The 27666-nt window shown below is 45.2% G+C and overlaps 1 protein-coding gene across 2 annotated transcripts in view; it reads left to right on the top strand.

Moving 5' to 3' along the window:
• Positions 1 to 27666, top strand: part of LOC142567826 (putative phospholipase B-like 2) — a 277787-nt gene that overhangs the window by 103790 nt on the left and 146331 nt on the right. For both annotated transcript variants that reach the window (XM_075677976.1, XM_075677977.1), the window contains exon 7: positions 26262 to 26422. In XM_075677976.1, coding sequence (XP_075534091.1) covers positions 26262 to 26422 — 161 coding nt within the window. The remainder of the gene's footprint in view (positions 1 to 26261; positions 26423 to 27666) is intronic.

A 27666-nucleotide genomic window follows, 5' to 3' on the forward strand; every position in this document is an offset into this window, starting at 1 on the left:
AGGGTGTATTTTTAGCCGCACCAAAATTTTTAAAATTGCCTGTGGCACAAAGCACAATGCTAACCGTTAAAGTAAATTACTCGATCAGATGGCCTGTTACTCCTGCGAGAAATCAGAATACATAATTGAATAATTGACATAGTTGACTAATTATATTATTGCTTACTTACACTACGGCGCATATTTCATTGTATGAATTGTAGCCGGTGAGTTCGCTAGGCGCATCAACCAGTCCTCTGGCCTGCGTCATAATAATTTTCAACGTGTCTACGAAATATATTGGCGTTCCAGTTAATTTTGTCTTTCAATGCACAAAACCGCATTTACTTGAGACCGTTAGTGGAAGAGCAGGGCATTTCCGCCCCAAGTTTGGTTGCGCATGCATCGAAACTGGTGCCATCTTCTGAATTCGTTCCGAGTCGATACGCCTCGAAAACACACTAGCTGCAGTTCGTAGATTAAAATATGTGCCGTGACGTAATGATTACACTTTTATCTAGCGTAATTTTGACAGTTATTCAAATAAGCGTTTGTATTTATCCTTTAAACAACCTGCCTGATTGAGAAATTTAAATCAATGGTTAGAATTGGGCAGTCTGCCACAGGCAATTTATTTAAATTTCGCGCGGCTAAAAAGCAAGACACGCTGCATATTGCCACCGGCGGTCGTCTGCTCCGGACCAACGACAGTTGCACTGCGCTCTTTGAAGAGGCTGGACGTGTGTCGAGTGAGCTGCTGAAGAACACCTTGCAATTTGATGAACGCTGTTTAAATGATTGATATGATATCTCAAAGAGGTGCGACATAATGTTTCAGAGCCCAAGTGTTTCAGAGTCCTTGTTCTTGCAGCCTGTAATAGAATATAAAATAATAACCGTTTTCACAAACATGTAAACTAGTAAAGCATAGGACAAATATGGTTTCAAATCAAACATTTCACGTTTTTAATTAATATACTAACGCCACTATTACCAAGGATCTACAACCTAACTCTTTCGTGCAAAATTTTTCCAAAATAAATGAAAATCGCCAAGGTTGTTGCTATCCACAGAGGAGCTACAACAGATTTAGCCAATTATAGACTGATTTAGGTTATTCTTGTGCTGTCGAAGGGTCTAGGGAAATTATATATGCTAGAATAAATACATTCTTAGTAAAACACTCAGTACTGTCCGACTTCCCGTATGGCTTCAGGCAAAACAGGTCAAATGAAACTGCATTACGAAAAAGAGATAATATTAAATGATTTTAAAGAAAGACCAATTGTGATTGCAATTTATGTCGATTTCTCAAAAGCATTTCATATAATCGACCATAGTCTGGTCATACGTAAACTAAACCATTATAGAATTAGAGGGATATGCCTGTCGTTAATAGAATCCTATCTGAAACACCCTATGCGAATGGTAGTCATTAATTACAGGTCGTCCAGCTTACAACGTATTTTGCCTGGAGTCCCACAGGGTAGTGTTTTAGGCCCTTTATTTTTCGATATGTATATTGTTCACATTTTTTTTTTGCATCCTTGCCTGTCACTTTAATGGTTTACGCCGACTATTTCACGAGGCTAATAGCTGGTAAAGATGAACATTGTTTATGGATGCAAGGAAATACTGAAAATACTGAAATACTGCAATATACTGAAAACAATTGTTTAGAAGTAAATGCCCAGAAAAGCAACGCTATAATTTTCCGTCTAAGGAATAAAAGCATCCGCACAAATTTCGACGTATTTTGGCGCAGCAGTAGAATGGAAATCGTGCCAGCTGTCAAATGGCTTGGTCTGGTGTTCACGGAAACCCTAAGCTGGGGACCTACATAAAGATAATGTAAGAAAGAAAATGAATCTTAATAATTGTGTCCTGTGCCAGCATAGATATACTCTGCCAATAAAGGAAAAGGTTCTCATCGATAACGGGCATGTATTTCAGATTATTAATTATTGCCTGACTGTTTGGGTACAACAAGAAAACACAACACGCAGAAGCTAGTATTTGCCAAAGTACGGGCAATCACGTTAATTGGAAATCTACAACGGAATTGCCATACTGAGCCGCACTTTAAATAGTTATTCTCAGGATTATTGCTTTGTATCGATTCAAATTAATGTGTGCGTACAAACATGCAATTATAACAAATAACGAACCTATACTAAGATCGCTAAACCTCCATCAGTACACAACCGCTTACAATGCACGACATCACTTGCCTTGGCGTCTACCTTTGCCGCACTTTATATCGCAAACAGTCCTTATCATACAATGTGTCGCATTATTTCAACATACTTGCTCAAAATAATGAATTGTTACGGGGACGTTACGAGTATATAAAAGCTATATTTACAATATATATGTAGGATGAGCCAGAATAGCTAAGATGGCTGACCACCAACAAAACGCAACCGCCAGCATCTCCGATCTTCTTCTTTCTCTCTCTTCTCTCATCCTTCTGTAACAGGAACCCCGGGTAGCGAAGCGCCATCTCGGCGCATAGCAGGAGAAGAATTGCGAGCAAAGTATGGCTTCAGCCACGAAACGTGCACGACGTCGACAGGCATCTGACTTGAGGATGCATGAAGGTGTAGCGGCGAAATATCGTAATTGACGTCGTTAATTTGGCGTAGGTCTTCATAAGACCCTGTGTAGCGAAAAAGAAGCTTCTGGGAGAGGTCAACCACGACGATATGGGGACCGTAGGGGAACCCAAGCACCTTGTGCGAACTTAAAATCGCGATGGCGGCGCTCGTAACGCTCTTTCTGTGTATGCTGTGAGGTTAATAAACGAGATTGGGCGACTTGACGTGCCACGCGAGCGCGATCGATGACTTCACGAGCGTACTCAGCTGGAACACGTGGCACAGAAGGGAGGATGGTGTCAAACGGCGTTGTAGGGTCGCGACCATACAAGCGATAGAAGGGTGAATATGCTGCGATGTCATGTCGGGACGAGTTATACGCGGACGTCACGTAAGCCAGCGTGGAATTCCAGTCGCGGTGATCGTTGGAGACGTACATCGACAGCATCTCTTTGATTGTTCGGTTGAGACGTTCCGTAAGACCGTTCGTTTGTGGGTGGTAGGCGGTGGACGCTTGCGCTCAGTGGCACAAGAGATGGAGGACGTCCACAACTCGAAACAAAAATGAGCGGCCGCGGTCTGTAAGTAACTGTCGAGGTGCAACGTGGTGGAGAATGACGTCGTGAAGGAGAAAATCGGCGACGTCAGTTGCGCAACTCGTCGGCAAAGTCTTTGTTATCGCGTAGCGTGTCGCGTAATCAATAGCGACAGTGATCCACTTGTTCCCTCTAGTCGCTGTCGGAAAAGGGCCAAGCAGGTCGAGGCCTACGCAAAAGAACGGTTAATAGGGAACTTCAGTGGGATGGAGTCATCCGACAGGTGCCAGGGGAGATTTCTTCCGACGCTGACACAATTCGCTAGTTGCGACATAACGACGCACAGAGCGGTACAGACCCGTCCAGAAGAACCGGCGTCGTACGCGGTCGTATGTGCGCAATACTCCAAGGTGTCCCGCCGTCGGTGCATCGTGAAGTTGTTCGAGAATGATAGGTCGCACATGACGAGGAAGGACAAGCAGCAACTCTAGGCCGTCAGCGTTGATATTGCGGCGGTAGAAGATGCCGTCATGCAGCACGAACATTTGGCACGTGCCGTCGGTGCTGCCAGATTGCACTCCGGCGATGGTGGACTCTAAGAATGTGTCGCGTTGTTGTTCAGCGCGCATGTTGGTGATGTCAGTCAAGGCCATAGTACAGGTCACCCGATCATGCGCAGCAGAATCGCGAGGATCCACAGGGTGACACGAGATGCAGTCAGCGTCCTTGCGGTGGCGTCCAGTCTTGTAATGGACACTAAATGAAAATTCCTGGAGCCGCAAAATTCACCGACCAAGTCGTCCAGTCGGGTGCCGAAGGAAGGCAGCCAGCAGAGTGCGTGGTAGTCAGTGACGACCAAAAACGTGCGGCCGTACAAATGTGGCGGGAACATGGAGACAGCCCTAATTAAAGTCAAGCACTCCCGCTCGTTGATGGAGTAATTTCTCTCGGCAGCGGACAGCATGCGGCTGGCGTAAAATATCACGCACTCGGTACCATTCTGGTGTTGGGCGAGAACAGCGCCGATGCCATAACCACTTGTGTTAGTGTCGACTTCGGTCGGTGCAGAAGGATCAAAGTGGTCAAGTATGGAAGGGGTGGTCAGAAATCCGATGAGAGCGACGAACGCGTGAGCCTGCTCCAGGCGCCATGAGAATGGAGGGTTCCTCTTTAGAAGATCTGTCAAAGGCCGAGCAACGCCAGCGAAATTTTTGAATAAACGGCGAAAGTAAGAATACAGGCCGATGAAGCAGCGCACGTTAGAGGCAAAACGTGGCACAGGGAAACTGCGTACGGCGCGAACTTTTTCCGGATCTGGTCGGACACCGGATGCCTCAACGAGGTGTTCCAACACGGTGATCTGACGGCGCCCGAATTGACACGTCGGGGAGTTCAGTTGAAGGCCGGCTTTTCGGAAGACCGCAAGAATTGCAGCGAGTCGGGTAAGGTGGCTGCCGAACGTGGGAGAAAAAACAATAATGTCAAGGTAACAGAGACAGGTGTTCCATTTCTAGCCCCGAAGAGGGGAGTCCATCATACGTTCAGATGTCGCAGAAGCATTGCATAGGCAAAAGTTTGAACTTATACAAGCCATCCGGTGTGATAAAGGCCGTCTTCTCGCGGTCTATTTCATCAACTGAAATCTGCCAGTAGCCGGACTGAACACCGATGGACAAGAAGTATTTAGCTCCGTGCAAGCAGTCCAAGCGTCATCGATGCGTGGTGTTAGGTAGACGTCTTTTCGCGTGATCTTGTTTAAGGGGCGATAATCGACGCAAAAACTCGAGGTACCATCTTTCTTTTTCACAAGGACGACAGGCGAAGCCCAAGGGCTGCCTGATGGCTTGATGACCCCTTTGCGGAGCATTTTGTCCACTTCGATTTGGATGACTCGACGTTTAGAAGATACATCCCGAAATCAGCTGTCATCCATGCTTCTGGATTTTGAAACCACTCCTGCTACATTTAAAATAGGCATGCATTATTGTAAAATATTTAGGTTGACGTTATGTTTTGAGTTTCCCTTTTTCTTTAGTGTACTTTACGAATGCGCAATAGATTGATTTTCCGTTGAGAAATGTTGCATGTAAATCTTATATATGCTTACCCATTGCTGTTCATGTTTACCTGAGGCACTAGGTGCTCCCTGAAGCTGCCTCTAGCAGCTTTTGCTCAGTGTCCCCTGTTACCTGTAATGCTTTGTACTGCGCGAAAGAGGAATGAACTTTCTATTCTATTCTAAGGCTAACGCATTTCTCTCGCTATTACCTCTAAATAGCCGCTACATTTTATGTGTTTTTTTTAATTGAAGGTGCGAAATTATTCGAGATTTTGAATAATTATCTAATGGCCTTTGTTATTCGTATTTGTTTCGATAATTCACTTTTCTAAATTCTTGAATATTATTCTCTTCTCTTCCAGCAAAACGCATAAAACAGCTTTTATTGCAGCGAGAGAAAGAGACTGATGCAAATTGCATCTGTGTAGATGGATATGGACTCGCATGCATCCCCCTCTCTGCAAATGCATATCTGGAGTAAATACTTAAGACTTTTCCTGAACGACCCAGCTACAGGAGAGCCCCTGCTATTGCTCAAAGGCACGAGTTACCGAGGTGCCCGAGCGAACGCCAGGGGAAAACAGCTTCTGGTCAATAATTTCTAGGGATTCAATGCTAACAGCTTAATGTTATGCCACGTATATAAGAATTTGTTGTCTAAATTTAGGCAGAGATATTTTTACTTGGCCTACCTCGACATCTTTGCATCACTTTAAAGCAAAGTGCCGCGCTGCAGCATCACCCCCCCCCCTCACTTTTCTCCTTCAATAAACACAACAGTCTACCTTTAGAGCTGAAATTTGGGCTACTTGGTTCGGCGTAAAATGCATTATAAGAAGTTCCAGCGAAAATACACTCAGGAAGGCGGCAAGTCGACAGAAACACACTGGTCTACGCCTTTATGTCCGCTTCCTTCCTCCTTAGTGCTTTTTCGTTAGAAATTCTTATAATGCACTTAAAAGCGCTCTACATGCACCATTGCGACGCGTTATTCCCTGATTTCACTGCTCTCATTGTCATAATGCACCAAATAAAAGAGAACGGAATTTTTTTATTTACAGGCACTGCAGTTTAAGAGATTTCGAGCCGCGCACGGAATTACGTGCATGCAGCAAATAATGGAAATGGTCATCTCTCTGTTTCTCTTCCTTCCTTTTTTTTTACAATGGAGCCTTGAGAACTTCATATATCAGGTGATTGTTTGAGAAATTGATATTTGCAGGTCGTTCTTGCTTTGATTCATTTTGTAAATTTCAATATTTGAACATCACTCATTTCAACACGTCGTGCAGGACGAATACGATTCGTTGCGTAGACTGTATTATCTTAGCTTGCATTTTCTCTCTTTCTCGAGTTGCCATGTTTTACCCGCTAACCACCCGCCGTGATTGCTCAGTGGCTATGGGTACAGAGCAACCCTTATATATGTGGCATAAAATTAGGGTGTTCAATGTTCTGCATTGAAAATACAATTGACGAACACGGAACTGTGCGCTTTCAGAATGCAATATATACAAAATCAGGTAGTTTTCTTCAACTGATGAAATGTTACCTCTAATCGACTTTTGTTACTTGGGACGATAATATTTTCATTCACACAAATGGAAATATATAGGCTGCTGGATAGCTCCACTCTTCAGTGACCTGTAGTTAGCCTACTATGACACAATGCTGCTCTCTTCCCTGAATGGTTCATCCGCTGCCAAGAGCTTTCGTTATGTAGATGATTGTATTGTTAGTTTAGATTGTAAACATGTTTACTACGATTAGAATGTGCAGATGGCTCTTACTGTTCTGCCGAGTGCCTACAACCCTTGATTTTAACCCACGAGACGCTGGAAAATGAATGAGATTTCTTGACTTGACACTTTTCTTTGGCCAAATGCATGTCTGTTGGTAATACGAGTTTAGAGACAACAAGCCACTCCTCCCGTTCACATCGGTGAATACTAAACTCGAAAAAAGGAGCATTGTGCCACATTGTTTTCTGAATCCAACCGACAAATCCTCTGCACACAAGGCACCGGACAAATTCTGCAGGCAGGTCGATTACCTTGTGTCACCAGGATGTCCTGGGCACGTGCTAATTTCTGTAGCATGGTGTTTGCAAAGCAAGCGCAATGACGCCAGCCGAAACGGGGTGACACAAGACGGTAGAAAAATAAAAGCGGTTGTACTGCATTACATGGACAAGAAATCACACACAATCATACAATGGGATCGGTCAGGCTGCAGGCCTCAGCGTTTCTTTTTTTTTTTTTCTGCGCCACGCAAGTTAATTGGCCTATACGCTAAGGTCCACACCGTCGAGCTCATTCAAACGAGTGCATGACCAAGCACAAAATCCGTTTTGTTGAGCGTGCGCATGAGTTAGTCTACTCGGTGCCGTTGAAATGTGGAAAAGGATACCTCAGCCAGTCAGAACGTTGTGTCAACGATAGGCTTAGAGAGCATAACGACAATGTTAAAAAAACACTAACAATCAGTGGAAACCTTGCCTTGAATTGGCACTGCGGACGTGAGCCTAGGCTGAAGGATATTGAAGCATTGCAAAAACAGCCTGATAAATGTACCAGGAAAATCTGAGAGGCTTTTGAGATTAACCGCATAAATGTTCATTGCGTCAGCATCCCGTCTCTTTAGCTGTGCAAGAAAGAAATTGATTTTCTTGAAGCTGCATCACAACAAGCATGTGGCGGGCACGAGTTATTTCTTCCTTTTTTCCTTCTTTTTCTTTTGGTCCAGGTGCACTTTCTTTTCATGGTCTTATTGGTACTGCCTTAGTGCTCTGTATAAAAGAGTGAGCAAGATAATAAACACGCAGTTGTCAGCCAGCGCAGTGTGTGAGTGGTTTCTCCCTCATGTGCGGTCCTGAGCTGCCGTTCTTTCTGTGATGATGAACCAACTAGCCAGGTAACTGAATCCTCGCATGATGTATATTGGTTAGGAGCTTAGTCTCGTGCTCTTAGTTGGTATACTGTGGGTCTTTTTTCTAGACGGCTGTGAAAAGTTTGGTTTCTGCGTTTGAATTTACATTTTGCTCATGTTTCGTCTTTCTTTAGCTACAATTTTGTGATTGCAGGCTCTTTGTTAAAGAAAGTTCCCATGTTGCCGCAGTTAGCAAGCAACAATAAAATGACTTGACGCAAAGAACACGGCTCAACATTTAGTAGAAGGCGGCATACAGTCTCCTGTAATAGATTGTCATGTGCTTTTCTTTTAAAGGTGAAGCTTTGCAAACCTCACCGGGCTTGCGTGATCGTGGATGCTGAGTGGCTGTTCTCTAGTCGAATAGGCCAACCTATCACAGCGGAGGACGCGCACGACATCGCCGCTGGGTTCCTAATTTATGGGGTTCTACGTGCCAATACCACGATCTAATTGTAACGCACGCCGTAGTGGGAGACCACGGAAATTTGTACCGCCTAGGGTTCTTTAACGTGCAGCAAAATATAAGCACACGGGTGTTTTTGCATTTGGCTCCTATCGAAATGCGCCGCCAAGGATGGGACATGATACTGCGACCTCGGGCTTAACAGCTGAACACCATAGCTGCTGGGTTCCTTGCAACACCACCAGATGGCCCTCGCCTCCAGGCATCTCCTGCAGCAGCGGGCGTGCGGGAAAATAACGAAGAACCAGAAAGCTCGCCTTCGCTTATCCGCGGCAGCGATCGTATCCAGCTTTTCTGGACACAAGGGTTTAGTTCGCGTGAGTGCCACCACGTGGCGTACTGACCTTAAGCTTTTCAAACTTCCCGCGGTGACGCGTGATGACGTCAACAAAACAAAAATAAAATAATTAAAAGCTTTCCCTGCCCATTGAACTTCGCCACAATGCTTGTCCCGCCGGAATTATCAGTGTTCTTGATAAAGCGTAGCCGCTCGTCGCCTGGAAATTACTCGTCATCCTAAGAGCGTTTAGTCGCGACGAGCAATGGTTGATTCTGGGCTTTTGATACGGCTCTTTTTTTTTCTTCTTGTTATTTCTCTTTTTCTTTTGATTCTACGTAGTAAAGAAGCTAGGCCAACCGTCAGAAGCTCTTCGTGGCAGCCTTTCGTCAGTCGGCACGCATTGTTAACGTCCGAACATCGCACAGCGTTTACTAGAGACGCCGTCATGGACGGATTTTGATTTTCACCTATCGAATTCGTTAAGGTGCACACAATTATTTCACTAGGGACTTTGCCATCCGCACTCATGGGCTACCGCCGTAGCTGCACATCTAGATGTGCTTAAGTATTAAGACATATACATGGATATGTTGGTTTTTCACCTTGACACAAAAGTCACAACCCAATAATTCAGCAAACTGTCCCTGTGTCATCGCAGGGTGTGAGACCGGGCTAGTTGGTATTCCATGCTGCAGTGACTAGCGCAAGAGTGGACACGGGACACTAAAGAGGCGACAAGGATAAGCGCAAACTTCCAACTGGGCGCTTGTCCTTCTAGCCTCTTTAGTGTCCCCTGTCCACTCTTGCGCTAGTCACTTCAGTCTGTGTCGTCATCCGTTAGCACGCTATGGCCGAAGCTGCTCGCAATATTACGTCACATTTACTGGCCACCAGGCCAGGTACACCTTTGGGTATTACATATACAATACTTGCAGTTAGTTTCCAGAGTAGTCTCCAATGACGGTTATCCACGTGCGTGAAGCAAGAACGCTATTTAAAATTATTGTGCAGTAATATATGCGGGATGTGTATGTTCTCCACATTCTCTACCATGTTACCGTTCCGCCGCAACGTAGACTCGCAGCTATCGAACGCCATAAAGGCTATCCACATACTCAAAGACCTGGCGCCCAACTCCTGACACTTAATTGTATTCAGGAGTTGTGCGACTGCCCAGGATATCCTTAACGAATGTCACATGACACATTATGAGGTTTTACTTGCCAAAACCACGATTTCATTATAAGGCACGCTGTAGTTGAGGATTCGAGAATAATTTAGACCACTTGCGATTTTTTCACGTGCGCCTAACCCTAAGTATACGGGTGTTTTCGCATTTCACACCCACTTAAATACGACTGCCGTGGTTGGGATTCAATCCCGAGACCTCGTGATTAGCAGCCGAACCCAATAAAAGCTAAGCAACTACGGAGGGCGAGGAAAGTTGGCAGTTCGAGGAAGGTGACAGCCGGCACGTGAGACAATTTGTTCCCACCCTCATTGCGCGAGAATTGGTGCCAGCTGTCGAAGAGTGACACCGTAGATTGCACTGTATTCAATGTGATGGAGTCCGCGTCCAATATTTCAAACCCGAATCCTACTGTAACTACTGACGACCAGGCATCTGGCTAATACGTGCAGTCGCTTGACAGCTGCCGAGGGCTGGCGTCGGCCACAGGACCTACTTGACCATTGTTGAACTCTTACCGACATTCTCGCCTTATTTCGCACCATTGCGTTTCAGCTGAACTGCTTCAACAGTCAATTTATTTGTGCCAAAATTTGGCCACCCTGTCAACGTTATGGTTTCTTATTTTTAAGTCATCTTTTATATTTAGACTAATGCGGTCCTGAAATTTCCAGCGGTTTCACCTTTCCCAAAATGCCCGCATTTTTGTCGGCCTCTGTTCATATTTCGGAGGATCTTTAGTAGACGTGGAAACCATTGCGTGGCCCCCTGACCAAGCTGCTCAAAAAGTCATTTTATATCCCTGAGGTCTTGTGCAAGCTTCTGCCTTCTTGTTGTTCATCAAGCTCCTGATTTCCCTGTCACCTGTATCCCATTTTGACGACTCCAATCCCACGGAAGATGGCGACGATATAATGTCCATGGGATTAAAGCCATTTAAATCAATTCTACTGTGGATACGACAGCCGCTTTTGCTCACTGTGGATGGAAATATTGCGTTAATGAGCGCCATTCTGAAGCATCTAAATTGATAGTCACAAAATTATGCGGATCCCACGTATGTGCTAATCGATGTAAGCAAAGCTTTCTGTGGTTTTTGTCATTGTTAAACGTAATCTTCACAGAGTAGTCAGGCACCCTCTAATGAAATGCTGTCAATGTTTGCCTGATTACGCCCGCCATTGTGATGCAAGTAAACGTAACTCCAACTCATTTTCTCAGAAATAAACGCTGAATGAAACGCTGACATCATCCTGAACAAGATCAACAAGCGCCCTAGTGCTCGATCTTACGATGCCCCTATTCGTAAGCTTATATTCGTGATTTAGTTATTTGGGCAGGGAGGGAGGGAGGGGGGGGGAGCGATGTGCTCTTATACCGTAGAAACATCCCTCGGACGTCTCTGATGTGCTCGTTTTTATTCTCAAGTACCCAATGAAAACTGTCATCGCTGCAACTTCATGATGTCCTGGTGGCAGGCCACCATGGCATGTCGCGCAAGTATGACCACGCTGATTCATTTAGGTTGGCATATACTATTTGGTGCGTTATACTTCGCCACATTCATTTTTCAAACTATACCAGAGCTCAAAAAGGGCGGCCAACTCACTACGTCCCTTTCCTCTGTTTACTTCCGCAAAGTGTGTGTCTATCGCTGTGGTTACGAAATACGCCCAGCGGTGTGCTACCACTGAAGCCTTTCTGTCGGCTGAGCAACTGAAGTCGCAGGCTTTCTTCAACACGGCGTCGACGTTCAATATGGCTATCCTCAATTACTTTTCGCGGACTTCGCTCACCGCCTTTTCTCCAATGTCATCTCCTATGCTACTCGCTCCTGCTAGACACAACACAAACACGCAGCGACCTTAATGAAGTATCAATAACACGCTAGTTGACATGCTGTCGACGTATACTTCCATTGAGCACCGGGATTGGAGCCTGGTCCTGTCTATGGTGACATTATCGGGCTACGGCTTCGCTCAACAACACCGCTCGTTACTCATCACTTTTTTTTTGTCGACAAGAGCATAGCGTATTTCCTCTGAATGTACTTTCGGCTTTAAGTGTGACCTTGCACGCCCGCTTATTCTGTTACGCTGACGCCGACCGTTGTCGTCAGGCTGCCGCCTAATTCTGAGCGTCGCAGTCACCAGAGAGCACAAAAAGCTGTCTTCCCAAACAAACCACCGGGATTCGAGCCCATCTCCCAAATGCAGCATCTTGCATTTGGGAGATGGGCAGTCTAACCATTACGCTACCACCTGCCTCCACCAATTTCTGTTTATCTGCATTCTCACTTCTCGTTTTTGCCGCAGACGCAGGAAGAACGGATGCAGAAACGAAAAAAAAGTAAAGATTGCTTGAGCCGCCAGTGACGCATGACTTTAACTTTGAGAGGTCACCCTCATTGGAGCGCATGTAGGCTTGCGGCTTCGCGCAGACTGTGGGTCGCCTTAGCTTTATTGTAAATTTGCTTTCACCAACTCTTTTCAGCTAGAACTGAAACGCCGGACAAAAATGAGACCTACCGTTGAATATTTTTCTTGTTTTCTAGGGTTAAAGCAAAAACGCTCATTTACACAAATAGTGATTTTCCTTAACAATTGGCATAAGGATACTATATTTCAAGGTCATGTTTTGTCAATACGGCCCGGCACCACGTATCGACGAAAGGGCATCACAGTGCCGATGCACGGGGCAGGTTATTGAACGAAGAAAACTGGAAACGACTGTTTTTCAGTTCTCGCAACATATTGTACACAGAACACAAGGCACTCACCACCGTGACATTTTTTTTTGACAACAGCGACACACAATGCCGGACTGATATACTTTCTAAAGGGGTCTTATTTTATTTTTCATCGCAGAACCGCAAGCACAGTTGCGTCGCGCGTATACCGCAGCCAACAATATGGCCGCCGGCGGCTTCACGCGCTCCCGTATGTGGCGGATTGGACTGTCACTCCAGAAGTTTAAATGCATAACCTCTTTGCATAGGAACGACGGCATGATTGTTAACATCATTGCTCTCCAGACTGATCTCGATGAACTAACTCAGTGGTGCGGCAGGGCAGATGGTAATTAACGCAGACACAACTATACATCTCAAGTTTACTTCCGCTGCTAAGACGATTCCTAATGCCTACACAGTCAATAATACTATCATTGAAACTTCAGCGTCGGTAAAATACCTCGGTGTAAATTTTAGCTCGTATTTATCCTGGAGCACTCATATTGAACTGATTACTACCAAAGACTTAAAAAAACTTGGCCTTCTTAAACGCCGACTACACCAAGCAAACTAGGACACAAAACTACACGCATTCAACATGCTAATCAGGCCTGTGATAGAATACGCGTCCGTAATCTGAAACTCTCATTATACCTATCTTGTTAACATGTTGGAATCTATACAAAACAAGGCTGCTCAATTCATCCTTTTCCGTTACTCTCGGTATCAAAGTGTAACAGCACTGAAAATATCGCTCCATCTCTCGCCTCTGGTCATGCGCAGAAAACTCAGCCGTTTATCTTTTTTCAATACTCTCTACCACAGCAACACACCACTCGCAAGTTCACATCTTCTCCCGGCGCCGCACACATGGGCTCGTGTATATCACACGAAGAAGACTAAACCCATTTTCGCTCGGACAGAACAATACAAATACTCACCTTTGGTCCTGGCTATTGAAGAGTGGAATTCGCTTCCTTCTAGCATTGCGGCTATCGCTGAAACATCATCATTTCAAAAAGCTATTTGGTCATACTTAGAGAATTCCACTGTAGAATGATGTGCGTTTTTTTTAGTTTTTTTTTTCAGTGTGTGCGTGTGAGCCGTAACGTTCCGTGGAATGTTAGATGACATGTTTTGTAACTTCTGAAGGTGCGATTTTTGTTTTGTTTTGTGGGATTTGCTACATGTGCATTTTTTCAGTGCCTGTTTCTAGCCATCTTTTCCCCTATTAACTTGTACCTGGCTTATTAACTTGTTTATTCCTGTCTTCAGCCGTTTATATTCTGTGTAGTATATTGTTAAGTTTTCCTTGATGAATCCCCCCCCTATGTAACGCCCGCATTGGGCCTTTAGGGTACTGAAATAAAATAAATATTGTTGGCTTGGATATGTTTGGCACGAGGCCCAAGTCGGTACCCTGTCTTCTAACGCGTTCTTTTGTTTTCGTCTCTGTCTTGAAGGGACGCGCACCGTCATTTTTAGAATTTATAAGTAATCGTGAGAACTTTTTTTCTATATATACTAATACCACCACTAACTACACCTTAAGAGCTAGGAACTTTATTAAGGTAAGAACTAGAACAAACTACGGCAATCAGCTTTTACAGTGGCAGATTCCTAATTTACTTAATGATGAGCATGCTTTATTTGATATCATGCAAGGTTCCTGAACCATTTCAATATTCAGAAAGAAATCAAAACTGGTATTTTTTCAACAATTGACACCTGTTTGTTTGTAATTTATTTTCTGTTTTTCGACTGATATGCAATTTCATGCGTTGCAAGACTTTTTGTTCCCATTTGGCTTTTGGCCTTCATGTATCTTTCTGTACGTACTTTATTTCTTCATTTTCATTATTTATACTTATTGTGTTGCATTGATTTATTGTATGTATAATTGTATCACTCGTATATATAAGTATGTATATGTGTGTATTATGTGTATATATGTATATATTTTTTGCACTGTTGTCTGCTGTGCTCGTGGCGCCAGGGGCCTAGTCAGGCGTGTATAGTCTCGCCTTTTGCTGCTCCGGCGCCATGACAATCTTGTATTGTCAAAATTATAATAAACTTCAAACTTCGAACTTCAAACATGCTGCAATGGTGCTTGCGTTGAGCGTATGTAAGGTGAGAAACGCGGTTATAGTATGTCTGTTCACTAACTTGTGCAGTATACCCATGATTATAGTATTCGCGCAATAGTAAGAGTCACGAGTATGGCAACCGTAACCGCAAGCGTCACGTTATGGTCGTAACTTGTCGCGACAGCGTAGTTGAAATCCACTGACCCTGCCACTAAGAAATACGTGGCGAGGTATGGCTGACGAATAATTAATTGCGAAGATTGGTTTTCAGTAGACGTTTGTAACCAAGAACGGCGGTTGCTTATACTACCGCAGAGGACGGATGCTGGGCGGTGACTCCAATCATTTACTCGCCACATCACACATCTATATGCACTGGAATTCAACTGGTTTCACCAACTCTTGCTTATATTCTCTCGCCCCTAAACTGCGACTTCGCCTGCCACCCGGGCTCCAGCTTTTCCTCTTTGTCCCCCGCTTCTTTCCCAATCTGCTGAGACGTGCTTCCCTGATGCTTGCTCTTCTTTTTTCTCAATAAATGAAGGCATTCATTCATGCATTCCTAAGTTACTGCGGAAAATAGCGTGTCTTTATCTCCATAACCACTCTTTCTCTCACCTGGACTCTCCAATCGCAAAACAAAGTTGCAGTGTTGCAAATGGCTGGGCGTCACATAACAATTTTCTAGGAATGGCCAGTAGCACGGCGGGCAATTTTTGGTGAGTGACGAGACAGTATATAGAACACCTTCTCTGCCATATCCACACTCAGTGCTCTGCTTTGTGAGCTACTATTAGCCGGTACTACGAAGTACGAAATGAAAGAAACCTAGCTGGGCTGGTCACGGACAGCTCTTTTTGGATTCGTGATGCATCGATTTAAAATATATATATTTCATATATAAGCCTAAATGACAGCGATATAAGCGAGGTGAGTTACGGTAGCTCGTTGGTTTCGACTAACGACGCTCTTCATGCAGCACTTTCGTCTTATGCGTGTTTGCGAACGGGAATGAAAGACAGGAGGGAAACACGCCTTCCTGAAATGAAACATTCGGAATAACTCTTTGTTTGACGGTTAGACATATGTCGAGGGCCCCTGATACGAACCACCTGCAAGTCTGTATCAGCTTGCAAAGAGGAACTCAGATTAAACGTTGTCAAGAGGATAGGCTTTTAATTATCATAAGGATATCTTTATTGAAATTCCTTACCATGAGGTGAAAGCCCACTAATAAGCATTTAAATTTTCTGTGTTATTAAAACCTCATGTTAATAAAAGGTTGCTGTGCTTTACAGCCTGCAAATTAGGTTATAAAAATAAATTGGTGCGGTAAATGTGTAAACGCAGACGCAAGAAAAGGCCTAGTCCGTTTCCCAGTATTCACTCAATGAAGATGGAGCGCCTCTATACTCTCACATTGCAGGGATGTCAAGAACAAAACACTTCCAAAAGAGTGAGTCACGAATATAACTCATTATAAGGTGAGCTTGCGCTGGAAAAAAAAAAACGCTCGAAGCGCAACGATGGCTGCGCGCAAAGTGCTTCCTCTGATTCCGATCTACGGATCAAGGCGTCAGTTCGTCAGATTGAAATGCTCGTACATTGCAGCGCAATCTCGGGTCCTCAAATGTGATGGAGAATGTACGCCGGTATTCGCTTCACGCGTGCAATCTGATAAGATAACGCTCTTTCGCTATTGAATCCGTGACAACATACTGGATGTTAGAAACACATGCAGGCGCATCTTGAGCTGATAACTTTGGAACTGTGGTTAGACGCCAAAGAAAGCCCCCCCCCCCCCTAAAAAAAAAGAATATAGTTGCTTTCAATATTAGCTGAAAAATAGTGCTTGTGGTTTAAGAAGGGCCTCCAACACTGCACAGCGGTGCCGACATACAGGAAATTCAAGCGCGAACCACTTTCCAATTACTGGTATTTATCAAACCAGCGTATCGTGGTTCAATGTAGCCCAGTAGTCCCGGGGCCAGTTCCACCACGGGTACTGTGTCGGAGCTCATATTTCATGTCAGCATTAATTGTCACAAAATCACAGTATTTTTTCTTTAGGACTTATCATTAGACAGCTAAAATACATCCAGCGAAATCCTCATCTTAATATTTCAGTACTTTTCGTTCTAACGTACATATCCGTGCTGATCCATATGTTACAAAGTACTGAAAATGTACCCAATGCTCTCCTCCAGGCAGCTGTTTTTATTCATTATGATGCCAGAAAACAGAGCCTCATGCCACCAACGCTCAGAAACCTAACCGGGAGCGCGCACAATGTTCTCGCACACCTTGTGGGATGTACCGTAGCGCTGAGGTGCTTCTTGTATAATGTATGAGAATCGGTTGTAAAGGCAGTTGTGCAAGGTTGGGCACATGTGCTTAAGCTCATGAAGTTGATTTGTGCCAAGATAACCTGTCCAAGCTTTCACACTTACTTTATAAGAAGTCTACAGCACCATCAATATGCCGGCTGCTTTTAACTGCACGAAACAAAACTATTGAAACGATACAAACAATGTTAACATCATTTTATCATTCGAGTGTTCAGATTGGTAATCTCTAGATGCGGAGTAAGTTGAGAAGTTATTTGCGTAATTAACAAAGCTACATTAATTAAATTTTCAGTAATGGTTCTTACGTGGCTAAAGAAAATGAGCAATTTGGAGCCCGTCCTCGAGATTATGCAGCCAAGCGAAAAACATTGGACTAAACATGCTTCTGTAAAAGCCATGCGAAGAAAAATTTTCCAAGTAAACACTCTTGGAAGGCGTAACTGACGCAGAAAAGGAACATATGTAAAGCCACAGAAAGAACAGCAGTTCACGACGGGACACAAAGGAGGAACCCACACACAAACTGTGATAACAACTTCAAGCGCTGTTCTTTATGTGATAATGAAGCAACTAGACCGTCAGTCATTCCTTCCAAACCTGTAAAGTTAGCCTGACCACATCTAGCCTTTTGGGATGCTGTCATCAAGAGTATGGCCCCGCGAACATGTTCCCCGTGGCCTTATAGTCGCGTTCCATTTTTATTCGGGCTGTTTTCTCGAAGGCAAGCAGTTTGAAGTTTTGGTGTCGATGCGGCAGTGTACGTGTGCCGCCGAAAGCTTGCTTGGTCGCAGAAGCGATGCAGGACGGAATGATGGCGCAGATTAAACGCGTCGCTGGCATCAAGACAATGCGCGACCGCCAAGGGAAGGAAGATAACCAAAGTGAACAGCTTGGTAGCTGCTCACGGAGCCGTGCCGATAGTGACGGTCCCATCATGGCGAAATCTCAGGCGGCGATATTGATGGCTGCAGCGTTCTTTTTCTTTTATTCTTTAATTCTTTTTTTTTACAGCGAAGTCGTTAAGAGGAAGCTCCGACGCTTCCTCTTAACGCCGAAACGCCGAAACGCTTTTCTTAGATAACCCCTGCACCGATATTAATGAAATTTGTTGGATTCGGGAGAGAAAGGTAAATTCTAGTGACTATCGGAAGCGGAATTTCTATTTAGGGCCTGAATTTAGGCAAAAGATATTCAAAAATTCGAAAGTGCGAAAAGTACACAAGCACGAAGTTTACAAATTATTAACTCCATATCAAGAACTGAGATCGCGGTTCTGTAAACAGCATCCATTAGACGATTCAAAGCGGACAAACCCAATATGCCGATATATATCTTACGTGACGTCGTTACGTTGTGAACAAGGGTTGTGGAAAAGTTGTATTTCCATATTACTAAATTTTTTGAGATTCATGCGTAATATATCAATTTTGTCTGCTTTAGATATGCTGTTAGATGCAATGTACATAATTTTGATATTAGTTTTCATGGCCGAAAGAGAGTTGTAAACTTGATAGTTTCGTTTTCTTAAAATTTGCGATTTTTGACAATTTTGAATAAACAAATGATGACCTAGGTCATCATTTGTTTATTCTTGATTTAGCTAAATCAAGAATTCGAAACCAACAGACACTAGATTTTAAGTTTTTGTTTTAAATGCAACAAACCTTGTCAAATTATATGCAGTGGCTGTCGAGAAAAACGAATTCTCCTTTTACATTTATTTAGATAGGGCCACCACAGCTAAAGCTTCCTCTTAAGGGCTACTTTCCCCACTATCGCGTCCGCGTGTAGAGCCAAATCCCGAAGATAGCGTAATACCGGCCCGACCCGCAGTGGTGGTGAAGCATGCGTTTAGCGCTCCCCATACGTGGGCTGATCCCGAATGTAACGCCATGCCGGGGAGACCCGCGGCGGAGATGAAGCGGGTGTTAAGCGCTCCCCATACGTGGGCTGATCCCGAATGTAACGCCATGCCGGGGAGGCTCCCGGCGGAGATGAAGCAGGCATTAAGCACTCCCCATACGTGGGCCGATCCTGAAGACAATGCAATGCGGGGCCGACATACGGTGGAGGTGCAGTTCGCCATGAAGGGGCCCACATGCACAGCTTTGCAGGTCATGTTTCTTCACAGAGTGGAAGGGCACTGAGATTTTTTAGTTATCCGCGTTGATCCTGCATGCGCCTGCGATGAAAACAAGAAGCAGGTATGCCTGGAAAATCTAAGGTGGTGGAAGCAGGTGGTAGCAGAGAAGTTAGCATACCCAGCCCCTGCACGTACTTATATCTGCATTGACATGAGTTCGTGGTAGTGATAGCGACCAAAGGTCTTCTTTTTCTGCGTACTCTAGTCATTGTGAAACTAAGGATGTGGTTAGCATGCCCAGCCACTGAATGCAAATTGCAGAAGTTACGAGTGGTGGAATCCCGCTGGGGCTGATTGTGAAGAAAGCTACCTTTCTCTGTCCACTCTCGCGATGGTGAAGCTAAAAATGAGGAGGAGGCCTGACGGACACAACGTTGATCGCCACCATAACAGAATGGATGGGCGACCGGCGGAAAGGACAAGGCACACCAAGTTTTAGCACTTAACTTGTCCTACAGTAAAGCGCTACAATGGCTAGTATGCCCTCGTGGGAATGGTAGACCGAACTGCTTCGCACTGCTAACACTGGACTGATACTAAGAAAATACTCCGTCCGCAGGCACCACGCTACACTGAAATTAGCAAAAGAATGTCAGTTTTTAAACTGATATTGCCAATTATCTGGTGTCCTCCTTGTGTGTGTGGAGGGCATAAAGGTTCTGGCAATGAAATGGTAGTATCTTCGTTTTTGCTGCAGTTGCACACAAACAAAATTATTTGAAGTGATCGGACACTGATCTACCGGCGGATTAGACCAACCCTCAAATTAAAAATACTTGCTGGTTTCAGATCTTCCAATGTAATTTGCGCTTAGCTACCATCTGTTATATATTTCTTTTTGTGCTCTTATAAAGAAGAAAACTCCACAGTACTACAATATCAACAACCGTACACAAGATAGACTGGCTTTGAAGCTCTGACCACGCACCGCACTTTTGTACATTTAGCACATGTAGTATTGGGGCAACACGTTTGAGCAAAATGATTAGGTTTTTGGTCAAAGCACTGTGACAGGCGGGAAAGACTTGTTGTCATGCCCGGTCGAAACAATACCATCTGAAATCTTATTTACTTATATTCATTTTTGAAAAATCACTATAACCGTTTATACACTTGCTTCGTATGAGTTATATACTAGCTTGCCTCGTCAGTCTCAAAAATGTATTCTCCTTTCAGGAGACGGCCTTCGTGAAAAACGACGCAACATGACAGTAAAACATTCAGCAAGGTTCTATCCAATGATTGGCGAAATTGTGCACTCAGGGCGTGTCGACTATCGTGCGAGTGAAAGTTGAATTATGAACGTTGTAAGCTAGTGTTGCCTCTAGCACGAGCGAGTAGTGTTAGCGATGACATTGGTGTGAAAATGGTCAGCTCGGTCTGAGATTTGTTCTTGTGATTTCCACATTGAACGTCGCAGTTGTCACGATGAGAGTACTTCTGGGACATTATTAGCCCAGTGGGCTGGGAAGGCTCGAGTGGTAGCTCACCTTTAGGAGTAACACTTATTAAGTAACACTTATTAATATACGTACTTTGCGATGATGAAAAAGATGCAGAAACACCACTGGTGATGTCTAACTATTCGTAAACAGGCCCCCAAATTTCAATTGGCCCACCCCCAACATCAAATAGGCCCACGCCCAAATTTCAAGTTAGCACCCCCTCAAATTTATATTGGCCCACCCCCAAATTTAAAGTCGGCCACGCCCGATTTTCTTTTCGCCCAGCCTTAATCTTGGAGTTGGCCCAATCCCCAATTTCATTTGGGCCACCCCTAATTTTCAAGTTGGTCCACCCACGAAATTCCATAAATCGTCCCCCAAATTTCCAGTTGACGCACCCCTAAATTTAGGTTGGCCCACCCCCATATAGCCCCCAAGTTCAGATTGGCCGACCCCGGGATTGCCCCCACATTTAGGTAGGACCAACCCCATATCACCCCCAAATACAGATTGGCCCGCCTCCACAACACCACCAAATTTATACTGGCCCACTCCAATACCACCTGCAAATCGAGGTTAACCCACCCCCATATCAGCCCCAAACTAACGCGGGCCCACCCCTCGATCACCTCAAATTTAGGATGGTCCACCGCAAATCATCCCCCAATATAGGTTAATCCACCCATCACCCACCCCCAATTCAGCTTGGCCCAGCCAAACATCACTCCCATGGTTAGGTTAGCCCGTCCCCATGTTATCTTCAAATTTAGGTTGGCCCACCCCCATATCATCCCCAAATCCAGGTTGGCCCACCCCCATATCAGCCCCAAACTTAGCCTGGCCCACCCCTCTATCACCTCAAATTTAGGATGGCCCACCGCAAATCACTCCCAAATTTAGGTTAGCCCCCCCTACCCCGCCCCCCGATTCAGCTTGGCCCAGCCCCATGTCACGCCCATGGTTAGGGTGGCCCACATCCCATATCAGCTTCAAATTTAGGTTCTCCCACTCCCATATCATCCTCAAATCCAGGCTGGCCCACCCCCCATATTCCCGCAAACTTAGGCTTACCCACCCCCTATATCACCTCAAATTTAGGTTGGGCCACCCCCATATCAGCCTCAAATTCAGCTTGGCTCACTACCATTTCACCCCAAATTTAGGTAGGGCCACTCCCATATCACTAAAAAATTCAGCTTGACCCACCTCTGTATCACGCCCAAATTTATGCTGATGCCACTTCCAATTTCAAGTTGGCCACCCCAACCCTGTTTATGAAGACCTATATATTTATATGGGAAATGCGTCAAGCTTTTGGCGTTACAGACACGATTTTGCACAATTTTGCTACCAAACTGCTGGGGTACTCGCCAAAGAATGCTGCGCATTAAAAGCAAATGCACCGAACGAAGGAAACCATATGTTGATCCTAAATGCTGAGGGCTAGCCAAGCTAGCTTCTCTGTAGAGCGACCGGGGCAGACACAGCACGGGACATTTATTCAAATTGTTTTTTACAGCCACACCTACGGATTGATACCACTTGGCTGTAGGGAACACATTAACAGTAGCTATTAATCCAGACGCTGCACATCTTCTCCTAGTTGGTGCATTTCTTATTTGGATGAATCTTTCGAAATAAGTAACGTTCGGACAGCGACTCAGCCTAGCAGACCCTTTGTTCCACACGAATGCTGCACAGGAATGGCACTGGCCACCGGGTGGCATAGTGGCACAGGTGGACGTGATTCGCTCGGAGTGTGTGCCATTAAGGACAGCCGAAAGTCGAAGAAAACGGACCTTCCAGAAGAACGCAATAAGAATAGCTATTTTGTTCTCCCAGGTCCCACGCTACAAAGCACGAAAGTTCTTTTTTTTTTTCATAACACAAAGCCACGCGCAAGCTTCTAGTTATGATGTCCAATGAATCAAACCTTCATAAAAGCGATGACTTAACAAATGAACACGATACTGCTACGTTTTATGAAGGAAAAATAGAAAGCATAATATTTCAAGAGCACCACTGGTAAACCAGAACCGAAAGCAAATCTTGAGTTTTGTGATCCTGCCATCTAGTGAGAGACTACAAAACTAGGTCCTATGCGGTTTAAAAAAAAAACTGCGAAGCGGAAATCGAACCGCGGCCACCGTGATGCGGGACTAAAGGTGCTCGCTATTCTACCACTCGGCCACGGTTACCGAGGCTTCGCCAGGCGGTACGCTCATGTTTTTATACATACCACGTGAATTTTCACGACAGTGTTACAAAAATCGCTTTCGGGAACAGTCTTACGCCATATGTGGAGAGTCGAGATAGGCATCAATCGAAAGCTGAGTCTCCGGACTACATACACTGCATTGCGTATTACGATAGACGGGATAGCTTTATTATAGTCATCGTTCTTTCCTCAAAAATGGAGCACAAATTTTCGTCGTTTCCATAGGCTTCCATTGCTAAAAGTTTAACCGCTGTGGGAACAAAATTCTTACGTGCCATAGAGTGATCACTGCTTTTGGCTCGTGTGGATTGTCTTCCAGAACACGTGTGTCACCTGCCTTTTTCAATAATCGGCCTGCAGCTATTGTTATTCGCGAAAAACCCGCTCGTTCCATTGAAAACGCGCTAGCTTCGTGCCGGGGCCGCTTGGGGCGCTAGTAGGTACGTGTCCGGAAAAGCTGGATATGGGCAGCAATCCATTAGCCTATCTATAGTAATTGAATAAAGCCTTTAATATAACTTTGTGCGGACATTCAATAAACGACAACTCGTGTTTCGCCTTTTTATGCATTCATACAAAGTTTCGCTGTGTATAGATTCCTACTCGTTGAATCTGCTGCATTGTTTTGTTTTTGCAATGGTGCCAAGTAAACCAGGGCGCCATGATAAAGCTATTCCAAACTTTTCTTTTCCAATTCTGCAACTAGCCCTCTACGATAGGTCAAACACTTTTTTGAACCACTCCCACTTCGCCTGTCTGTCACGCGACGTCACGAAAACCGCGATAGCTCCCCATCTGATATGACGTGTATATACTGATTAAGCATGATTTGACCCAACAAAATAAAAATAATTATTTCTGATTCGACGCCTCTTCCCCATTAGCCCACGGCTATTGGTGAAAAGCTTTCGGGCTTCACCCACTTCCCCTGCCTGTCACGCGACGTCACAAAACCGCGAAAACTCACCGCGTCAAAGTGACGTGTACGCGTTAAAGATGCATTAAAGGGGTTGGGACACCAAATTTTTAGGCTATAAAAAGCATGTTGTAGGCTACTTCCGTATGCAAGGACACCCAGAACGAGGTATTGGACGCTGCAAACATTTCAAAATAATTTTAATTCAGCTGCAAAGAATCAATAAAAACTCCTTCTCCTAGTCGAGACCCATCGCTAGCGCGGCAGTTACTACGTCACAGAGGAGGAACGAAAATATTGACGTCATAGCACACCAGCACAAAAACGTGACGTATGATGAGTAGCGATGAAATGCCGATTACGGAGCCTGCTGAGCCGAGCAATCGAGCATAGCCTCCACTACGACCGAGCTAAAGGCATATAGAAATCCTTTCTTATTGCAAAGAAGGGGTAAGGCGTGCAGACACGGACACAAGAGGAGAGAAGTGGACAACACCAACGCCGCACGCCGGCCCGCGAACGGCAAACTGCGTGCGGCGAGCTGCCCTGCGGACGGGCCTTTACACGTTTGAGTGTAACACTAGCCGGCCGACTCCGAAAGGGACCAGGATATGCGGCGTTCGTGTTGTCTGCTTCTCTCCTCGCATAGTCGCGTAGATCGGCAGCTCGGAGCGGACTCTCCTTCGCTTGGCCTTTCCACGTTACCGGCCCGTCCACGTCACCGGCACGGAAACTCGCCGCACGCCGTTTGCCGTTCGCGGGCCCCCGTGCGACGGCGGTTTTGCTCGCGAACGGCGAGATTTCCTTGCCGTAGAGAGGACGGGCCCGGGACCCATTTGTGCGGCAGCCGTACGGCGAAGCGGCCAATCAGTGACCGAGAAGTGGTCACTCTGGCATCGACGGCAGCTTCGCCGCCTCTGATCGTTCTGCGCCGCCGATATCGTCGCTAGGCCGTTTCCGGTTCACTTCAAAGCTAAAGCTTACGGCGCTTCGGAATGAATCACCGACTCTCACAAGCCGCAATATTTTCTTACCGTTGTTGTCGCTCTTCGCTATAATTATAATAATCGCGACATGCACTTCGAATCGCCAGTGGTTGACCTCTGCTGGCAGAGCACGGGTATGCGCGAGCAGATGACGCAGCATAGTTTTACGTCACTATTTTTTGTGGGCCACGTGACATGTTGCGTTTCCTCCTCTGTGACGTCATAGCATCCCCCGGAGCCCAGAAACCGAAACCGAAATCGCTCGGTATAATAATGCTATTATTAAATTATTTATCGGATATACATGAATCCCGCTGTATGTATCGTGCTCCCTGAAGCATGACGCAACGTTTGAATCAACAAACGCATGAACGAAAATTTTGATGTCTCCACCCCTTTAATATATGCCGAAAAAAACTGACTTTGTTTCTGAATACCCGCAGGCTGCCCCGTTCCAAAAGGAATAAAAGATGGGTGCCACCGATCGCTCAATCACTGGCTACTCGAACCTGCTGGAGAGCATGGTTTATTTGCGTACAATAAACATTTTTGCGTGAACGTGTAACGTTTTCAAGCACTTTCGGAACGTTTACGACCTCTCTCTGCCAACTCTTCTTTGTTGAGTATTCGTTTTAGCGACATTCTTATACTTCCCTTGCGCGCAACCGCGATTTTCGACCAGCCAGCGCAAGCTAAGTAAGGGAAAGCGGACCAATCGCAGACGCCGGCACCACCCTCTTTATCCGGTTATAGATCTTGAGGGCATTGGCTCGGCCCCATGAAATCCTTCTTCACTTGAGAGTGCTCTTCGCCTCTTGCCAGCCAATTAGATAAGACAAAACGCTCAGTGTATGCGAGATAATTTGTTTTTCAAGCAAACACAAGTGACCTCCTATGAACGACGAGAGTGTTTGATTGGTCTGTTCAGACAAGCCTGCGGGTGACCGCCCGATGCTTGCGTCGGCGGTAACGCAAATTTGACGTCAGGAGATTGGAATAAAAACACGTTGGAATAGTTTTACGTTATAGGGCCCCATCTTCCAATCCCTTCATTGCTTACTAGTTTGCTTCTGCCGTCGTCACCGCTCTGCCCTTGGTGCATTTTGGTTTAAACTCAGTATCCTCGGCAAGGCCAGCATGCGCGCAGCGCTTAAATCATCCATCTTGTAGAAAGGCTGATCGTTTCTTTTCGACCTCCGCGTGTCGCGCTTCTACTTCCGCCATTTGGGCTCCTTTGTTTTTAATACCTGTATGTTTCCCATACATTCTCAATTGTGTACCATGTCAATTCCTGGCACGTGATGAACTTATTTTTTTTTGTCAACGGATCATGAGCGCAATTTGTTGCAGGTGGTGCTAGGCACAGGCGTCCGCAACCAAAACAGTGACTTGTGGAGCCGGCTTACTCCCAACAACAGCGTGCCCTCGGCCTTCCGCAGTCTGGCGGCGTCTAGACTCTCGAGGAGCGCCAAGGAGTGGATCCACACGTACTCCAGAAGCAGCGGAGGAACGTACGTCCCGCCCAATGACACCGTTACAACAGACAACACTTAATCGATATACGTACAATCATAAAAAAGTTTACACGCTTTGGGTCGTATGTTGTCCCACAACAATAACCGTCATCCATCTTACCCTCATATCCTAAGTTTAACGCTTCACAGCTCAGTACTTCTAGGTCACGAACGGTTTGCGCCTTATCAGCGTGACACGTCCTTCTCGACAGGAAAGTAGCGAGCGCTGAGTTTTCGAGAAAGGAAACGCAAGCAAGGCAGATGACAATTATTGTTGTGAGAGAATATAATCCCCAAAGGGTCTAAGCTTTTCTGGAAAGTTTAGTAATAGTAATTGTGTAGGTAGGGTGCTTGGTTGCTCCACAGATAACACCCTCACCTTTAAGGGGTAAGATCGAATCACTGTGGGAACAGCTGTAGTTCTTGGCCTGCTTGGCGAGATATTGTAGCACGTAAATAATATAACAGCTGTGACAGACGGCATGAAAAGTGTATGCGATAAATGCCATAGCTTTCGCTGTGAAATTATCGTGTCAGATGTTCTTGTGCGCACTAGGTGGCCAGCCTTAATAATCTATTCACAATAGGCTCTTTCTCATCGCAGGGGTACTTTGAGCTCGCTGTCACGTGTAATGGCTTTTTACAGCCGTAAAGATAAGAGTGTCATCCACGGGACAACAGTATCCTTCAGGCTAGAGTTTATACTTAAGAATCCACACTATCAAGTAGTTAAAGGGAGGCGGGATACTACTCAAAAGCGTTACGTTTTGGGTGAGTTGGTTGTACATGGTTCGTATTAGATTTTTGCGCGCACAATGACAGGACGTCGAACGAAGAAAGGACGCAAAACATGCGCAAACTTCGACTGGCTTTTATTGTGACAGTGACATATAAATACGCTTCCATAATTCAGAAAAAAGAACAGGATGGCTAGAAAACAGAGAAACCATGTGCAAAACTGCATAGCCACATGTGCCGGTGAAACCAAATCTTGTCACTGTCATTGCTTTTCACCGTCCAGCAACCTCACTTCTTTATCACTCAATGCTACACACGAGACACTAACACAACTCTGATCATGCCGAATAATTTCTCTGGCCTCAACTATCCCCCTGGTTAGCCGGTTTATGTGAGAAAAGAATATCGTGCATCTGTTAAAGATAGGATAACCATTGCATGACTTGCAGTGTTCTGCCATCCTTCGATGACCTTCGATGCCTTGCTTTACCTTGAGGCGATGT

The sequence above is a fragment of the Dermacentor variabilis genome, unplaced genomic scaffold (assembly GCF_050947875.1).
Source record: "Dermacentor variabilis isolate Ectoservices unplaced genomic scaffold, ASM5094787v1 scaffold_14, whole genome shotgun sequence".
Taxonomy (NCBI): Eukaryota; Metazoa; Arthropoda; class Arachnida; order Ixodida; family Ixodidae; genus Dermacentor; species Dermacentor variabilis.